At 42.6% G+C, this 7,795-nt stretch overlaps 1 protein-coding gene across 2 annotated transcripts in view; it reads left to right on the forward strand.

The window, feature by feature from the left end:
• strbp (spermatid perinuclear RNA binding protein) overlaps positions 1–7,795 on the forward strand; it is a 107,613-nt gene that overhangs the window by 80,065 nt on the left and 19,753 nt on the right. For both annotated transcript variants that reach the window (XM_078286928.1, XM_078286929.1), the window contains exons 4-5: positions 3,833–4,095; positions 5,318–5,486. In XM_078286928.1, the coding sequence (XP_078143054.1) occupies positions 3,833–4,095; positions 5,318–5,486 (432 nt within the window). The remainder of the gene's footprint in view (positions 1–3,832; positions 4,096–5,317; positions 5,487–7,795) is intronic.

The following is a 7,795-nucleotide window of genomic DNA, read 5'->3' on the forward strand; positions in this document are numbered from 1 at the left end:
TACACTACATACATTCTTTTGAGGTGCTGAGTAATCAGTCTCTCCAGGGATTTGTGATTTTGCAGTCATCAGATGTTTTTGCAAAATGTCTCCTTTGGGGGGAACAGTTGATGTTTCACATTTACCCCATCCATCCTACACAATTTTAACAGTCTGATCAATGCAGTTCTCAAAAAGTATATAACTGAAACTTTGTCCTTGGCCTTGAAACTTTCATCACACTTTTCTCACAAATGCAGAAAATTGCCTTGCAATAATCAAGGCAAAAAACCTGCAGGAACTCATACACTGGCTGCAGTACTTTTGCATGTCATGTAGCGTTACCATTGTAAACGGCTGCAACATTATCTGGGCACAGACTGGTCTAGTGGGTCGAGGCCCGTCAGTGAGTCAGCCTTAACTACAATGATTTACATGGTGATCAGGGAGCTGGGAAACAACTCCCCCATGGTCTAGTAGCACAGACGCATACACATACATACACACACTCCTCTGCTTGTGGTTTATGGCTGGGGAAGCTCCCATTAGCAACAGCTCATAAAATCTGCGACTGTTAGCCTGTTAAACACTGCTCTGAGCAGGCACACACTTGTTCAGATACACACACGCATACTTACACAGTCTCACACACCCGTACGCAGAAGATATACACACAAAAGATAACGTTTTGTGTTAAAATAGAAGAGTAAACGACTAACTGGACACAATGAAAATTGATCACACACTATCATAAGGACAGCACAGTGATGTACGGCTTTTCCCACTGTATATGCTGCATGCTTGTGTATATGGTACCAGGACAGCATGCCCTTCTAATGTTGTTGACAAATGCCCCATAGCACTAATGAAGAACACAGTTTCAAGGCACACCAAATTATTGATTGCCTGAAAATGTCACACAAAGCCTTTACAATGCATAGTAAAGCAGAGGCATGATGATGTAAAGAAACCAGATGCCATAGATTTATGTTGGAGCATTGTTTCAAGATACCTGACCTCACTCCATGTCACTCCAGTGTGCCTTGCCACACTGCTTGGGAGTCACAGCTGTGCCCCAGTGGGAATGGGACCTCTAACCCTGGCAGTGTTAGTGCCACGCTCTACTTTGGAACGCATGTCCTCCATTCTTTTAATGGCTGTTTCTGGCTCGCTCTGGTGCTGGAGAATGTCACCAGTTCAATTAGGAATGGGATGAACTCTCTCTCTCTCTATGCGTGTGTGTGTGAGTGGGTGGTCCTAGGATTTCAAGGAGATGGATAGTAGCTCTCAAGCTGTGTTGTCCATACTACTTCAAAAAAGGTCATCTCTCCTCTGTGTGTGTGCGTGTATTGGTTGGCATGCCTGGGTGTGTGGTTATCTTTGTGCAGAGATATGTATGTGTGCAGTGAATAAAGGCAAATGTGTGTCTTGGAGATAAGCGGACGGAGCAGGTCTACTTTGCAGCTTGTTGAGGGCAGCCTCCTCTTGTCCGACTGGTTTATGCACCTAAAACTCCCCAGCTTACTCCTGGGATAACATCGAGGGATTAAAAGTGATCCTCATCCTTCTGATTCAGATCCTAATGTTAACTAATACCTTTTTTTTTTTTCTCACATTTAATATGATTATATTTCTGATTAAAGAGGAGAGAGACGGAGAGCAAAAGCGAGACTGAGACACAGAGAGAAAGTAAAGGAAGAGATAAAGAGCGAGGCAGAGGGAGAGAAACAGAATAAGAGAGATCAAGACAGCGAGTAAAAAAGAGAGGCAGGGGATGAGCCACATCAAAGCTGCAGTCACTTCAAACCCTGAGCGAGCAGTATTCTGGTCGATATCAATTCTGTATATGAATTGATGTAATATCACACAAAAGAATTAGAATTTAATACAAAGCAGAAGTGGCATTGTTGCCAGCCATATGGTAAGCGCTAAGAAATTAATGTAAAACAATGTATTAGGACAAGCATTGTAATGCATTATGAATGTGGTATGACTGTTATTAGCTATAAATTTTCCCCAGAGAGTATTTGCAGTGTGTATTGTAGCAAATTATATTATGCTTTCATATAATACTCTAGAATGATTATAATGTACTCATAATATGATTATGCTTGTAAAGGGTTACCCCGTTATCTGTTCCCTAGTTAGCCACTTCATTCCCCCGTCCTTTCACTTTGACATTTAAATGAGATTAGTTTATACTTGTCACATTTCTCAGAAATGTGTTTTGCATCGCGAACTGCCTTCTATTTAACATAGGAACATAAACAACATTGAAATACTGTGGCACATAAAAAGACAGATGTAGACAGTTGCAGTACAATTTAATAGATGGTTTCTTATGAATGCACATAAACACAGGGAGGGACCCATCTGGGTTGCACTAAGCCCACAGCGGCAGTCCCAAATGCTTCAGTTGCACCTGCTCCCCTCTCTCAATCATCTCTTTACTTCTCCGCTCACCTTTTGAATTCATCTTGTCTAGGGCTGAACAATTAATTTAAATTTTATCGAAATCGCAATATGGCCTACTGCAATTTTCAAATCGCAGGAGGCACAATATTTGTTAAAGGCGAAATGTGTGTCAAAATACCATTTTAAATTAAATATTGTCGTGCTGCAGAGGGCTGTCCTGGCCTACACATCATATTCTACAGACTTAAGAAAACATCTTTGTTTGGTACAGATCCCCGCGAAAATCACACCATAATCATTTTAATACGTTTTTCAATGAAAATGAGAATAATGATGTAAAAATTATCATTCCCTCTAATATCGCAAATCATATCGCAATTGCAATATCAGTCAAAATAATCGCAATTAGATATTTTTTCAAAATCGTGCAACCCTAATCTTGTCCTCCCACAACCATTTTTGTGCTGCTTTTTCCGCTCTAATCTTCTGTACTCTTCCCATCCTCCTCCTCTCCTGTCCTCCATTCTCTTCTGTCTTGGCTCCTTTGGCATGCCTCTCCTATTTTCTGTCCTCTACTCTCCTCTCCACTGTCCTACCTCGTCCTCTACCCACCTGATCTCCTCCCTCCTTTTTTTATTCTCTTCATACCTCCCAGAGAGTAAGAAGGGGCAAGTGAGGAAGACTGAAGAAGGAGAGGGGATGACATCAATTCCCAGGGCCAGAATGTCTGATTGAATTAGGACAGGTGGAGAGGTTATGGGGGTGGTCAGATGAATTTCTGATTATTTTGTATGTGTGTGTTTGTGTGTGTGTGTGTGTGTGTGTGTGCCAGGGTCAGTGTCATTAGATGGGGGCTGTCATAGAGTTTAAAATTGATTTCTCTCCCATATAAAAGATACATGTCCTGTCCACATGATAGCAACACACACATGCACACACAAACACACACGTGCACACAGAGCAATGAAAGTGTCAACAGGCGTTTTTATACAGGTTGGGTCTTTTTGGCACTTGTAGGAGTTCAGTTGGGCAGTGAGTGGCAGGGTTTGGCTGTCTGAGTGTGTTAGTGTTTAATTAAGTGTTTGGCTGTGGGTGCACATGCAAGCATGTATGTGGGTATGTGCGTTTGCGTTTGTTTGGTTGTGAAATTTTGTGTGTGGTGGAGAGAAATTAGTCCCCAGTGGGAGAGCAGGTCTTGGTTTGATTGATTAAATCTCAGTGTGTTGTTGAATACCTCTCTCCAGTGGTGCCCTTGCCGTAAACACATAAAGAGGGGGAAAGTATGGGTGTAACTCCATGTATATACAAGTCTATATGTGCGGGTTTCAAGTCAGTTTTGATGGGAATTTGATATTATGATATTCTATGATATTCTGTCCATTTATCTCTAACTCCCCCTTTTTCTCATTCTCTTTCTCCCTCTCCCTCTCTCTGTCAGAGGTCCTTCCGTTCCTTTGGTAACGATGACCGCCACGTCATGGCGAAACACTCCACCATCTACCCCTCCTCACATGACCTGGAGGCTGTCCAATCGCTGGTGTCCACCGTAGAGTGCGCCCTCAAACACGTCTCTGAGTGGCTCGATCAGAGCAGCAGTGACGTCCACACCCAGGCCGACAGCCAGCCGGCAGACAGCACAGAGGAGGACGACCCAGGCGATGACCCCAGTGATGAAGCTGAGGATTCTAATGACAGCTGCAGGTGGGCTAGTACTGATGCATCATGGGAGATGTATCAGCCACAATACACGATGGATGATTGGCCACAATGAAACGTTCACAGGTTTTATGTTTACTCTCCTTTTTGTGTGCAGTCCCTGCAGTGTGTTTTTTATTTGTTCAGACAGGAAAGCAGAGCAGCAGGCAGAGTAGGAGAGACACAGGAGAGAAAGTTCTGCAAGGATTTAATCCCAGGCCAGCAGGAGCACGTGTGGCTCCAGACGCAATGAACTTACCCACTGTACTATCTCTGGGTGTAGTCACCTGTGGTGTTTGATCCGACTGGGAATAGTGGATATTGTTATTTTGACGCTTTACTTGGTGGAAGAGATAATGACATCAAGCAGGTTACTATCTTTATGAATCTTTCCATTAAGGGTTAACTACCATGTGCTCACATAGTAACCTGTGCATCTTGCATTATGTAAAGTATAAGATACAGCGAGCCTGCGCTGCACGTCAGGGCCTTGAATCGCCCTGTCCTGGCTTATTTTCCACTAATGACCGGTGCCTTGTACATTATCCTGTTACATCCTATTACATGGCTGCTTACCAAAGACAGTAATCATTTTACATTAAATATGAATTCAAAATGATTTTAATACAAGCTACAGTAATTTACAAGCTTACACTAAAACACAGTCCAGCAGAACTGTCAGCAGTAACCAAGGAGTAATGTTTTTTTGGCACAAGGTGTTCATTTGTATAGAAACCAACAAAATTGACCGGACGTCTTGACTGCCCAGTGATGTGATTAGATGTGAAACAAAATTGGAATCAGGATTGAGTATTCAACAAAGCCGTGTAATAATGTGTCTATCCCTTGTTATATAATTTTGCATAGAAAAGGGTTGAATGTGGGTTTGTCGTGACTTTCTGTTTTGTTTTGTTTTTTGTTTGTTTTTTAATCCATGCCTCAACAAGGTAATTTTCCTGTTAGACATATACAGTATTTTGTTCACTGTAACCTTTGAGAAAAAAGGAATTAGTATCATTTGAATATGTGAACTTTTGAATTGTCACTAGGAAGAAGAGACTTGAAAAATTCCAAACAAATCTCAGATTCGTAACTGTAAAGGAAAGTGCCTATTTCCTTACAATTAGAAAGCATATGGTATAAGTGCTAAAACATCTCACCATTTGATTTGGAAGATTTAGAAGACATGATGTGAACGGTTGCTGTCTTTTATTTTTCTGTGACACAGGGAGTCCAGCAGTGGCGGAGTGCTGTGTGGAGTGATGAGGATCGGCCTGGTGGCAAAAGGCCTCCTGATCAAAGGCGACATGGACTTGGAGCTGGTGCTGATGTGTAGAGACAAACCCACACAGACTCTGCTGGACACTGTCTGTCAAAATCTGCCCACACAGATACAGGTTAGACACTGCCGCACAGATGCACACACTCACATAAACACACACAAACACAGATGTAAGCACACAGACACGCATAGGCTGCTTCTCTCTGTCTCTCAGACACACACAGACACAAACTTGCAGGTTAGTTTTGGTTCAAACCATCAATGAAAGCATAGTCTGTCTATTTTAATCCAAGAAAATACATTTTTGAAATCATAATCCCCTCTACTCTCAGAAATTGACTTTTTTGGATAAGCCGCAATTTATTATAAATACTCCTATGAAATTTGTGTTAAGTGTGTGTGAATACAATTGCCAACTCTCATTGCTGTGTGGTGTGTGTGTATGTGCAGAGAAGACAGAATGAGTGTGGTCATAGGCAGGCAAGCGGTAGCAATATATTCAAGTGGAAGGTTGAGAGGTGTTACATTTATGAGTCGGGTAATTAATAGACTCCTCGCTACCTCAATGTCAGATTTCCTTATTAACAAGCTATGGCACAGGACTGGAACACACCACAGACACATACACACACAGAATAACACACACACACACAAACACTGGCTCTTATTTCTTATTTTTTTACATCTGTTGTTTGGGTGCTGTGGCTTTGAGCCTTGCACTTCTTACCAATGTTTGCTTGTAATGTTGGTGTTCTAGGAATCTAACCCTATTCTGCCCTTTTCACTCATTCTGAGTTGCTCTGGATAAGAGTGGCAGGTAAATGGCTTACATGATGGTAGGCAGGTAAACTTTTGCATTCACTAAAAATCAATTGTTCGGAAGGGAAAAGTATTTAGTAATAACTACTGACAAGGTGAAATCTCCCCTTCCTGCTCTGCTAGTGCAGAAATTATTCAACCCATTATAGCCAGGAGGGAATAAAGTCTGCTCCTTTACCTCTTCTCCTCTCATTCCCTTTAGCAGTTAAGTGGTGTGTGAGAGAAAGGGGGAGACAGAGTGTGTGTATGAATGTTTTCTGAGCGTGTGAATGTGTGTCTGAATGTGTGTCTGGGTGTGTGTGTGTGTGTGTGTGTGTGTGTGGGGGGGGGGGGGGGGGGGGGGGGGGGTAATCTCATGTCTCGGCCCAGTGGCCAGAGATCCTGATTTTCTCATCAGAGCCAAATGGAATGTAGATGGGCCCTCTGCGACTCACTGCTCACTTAAGCAGTGTCGGAAACACACACACACACACACACACACACACACACACAAACACACACAGAGTCCACTTAACTGGCGTGAGGAACAAGAGAAGAAGCAGCAGATGCCAGGTACAGCAGAAACAACCACGCACATGCATACACTTGCAAAACATCACACTTGAACACAAGTGCTTCCTTAGAGCCAGTCTGTTTCTTCCATTGAGAAATTCTGAATTGGCTCATAAGATTAGTCTTCTGTTGTCTGACTTTAGGTAGTTTCTATTTGCACAACATACTGCATGGCTACTGTTTTTTTGTTTTTGTCCTCCTGTTCATTAATATTTGCAGGTGGTCGTGACTTTGTATGCCTTTGTGTGTGGGGCCGGTGTCTTGATGTGTGTGCATTTGCCGACGTGGCTGTATCTGGGTGGGTGTGCCTGTGTGTTCCTGTGGCATAACGTGTGTGTGTGTGTGTGTGTGTGTACGCGTTGTGTGTGTGCATGTTTGTGCTCGCATGCATGTGTGCAGCTAAAATCAATTGTGGTATCTGCGTGCGCTGACACTCTTGAATTCATTAGTACGTCTTAATCCGGAGCTCAGAGGTCAGCAGTAATTGATTCCTGCAGAATGGGGCTGAATGAAGCCAGCCAGGCATGCAAACACACACACACACACACACACACCGTCTCACAGAATGGATATGTGATACAATGATACGCATTTTGTATACAATAACAGACAAGATAGATCACAGATAGACATGAATACGGACATACACACACTCTCTCACAAATGGATGTGTGAGACGCTATATGACACTATAAAGGTAGACATACATACACACACACACACACACACAAAGAGATCATTACAACGTGTCTAAAATTCATATGGGGGATTAGAGCTCGTATCAGCTTTTAGCTTTCACATCAAATGCTATTTTTTTCAATCAGCCCCTACTTATCTTTTTCTTCTTCATCAACTCCATCCCCCTTGCTCCTCATAATCTGTTTCCAAAATGCATTATGTGTGTACGATAACATGACTGTCACTATCTGTTGGGTTTGCATTACAGTACCTAATTACCCTCCCTTTTAAAATATTAAATTTGTCTCTGGCCTGTGAGAGATGTGAAATGACACCCACTGATCTCTGTAGAGGGGTCCAGGCAGAGGCTTGTCC

The sequence above is a fragment of the Centroberyx gerrardi genome, chromosome 2 (genome assembly GCF_048128805.1).
Source record: "Centroberyx gerrardi isolate f3 chromosome 2, fCenGer3.hap1.cur.20231027, whole genome shotgun sequence".
NCBI lineage: Eukaryota > Metazoa > Chordata > Actinopteri > Beryciformes > Berycidae > Centroberyx > Centroberyx gerrardi.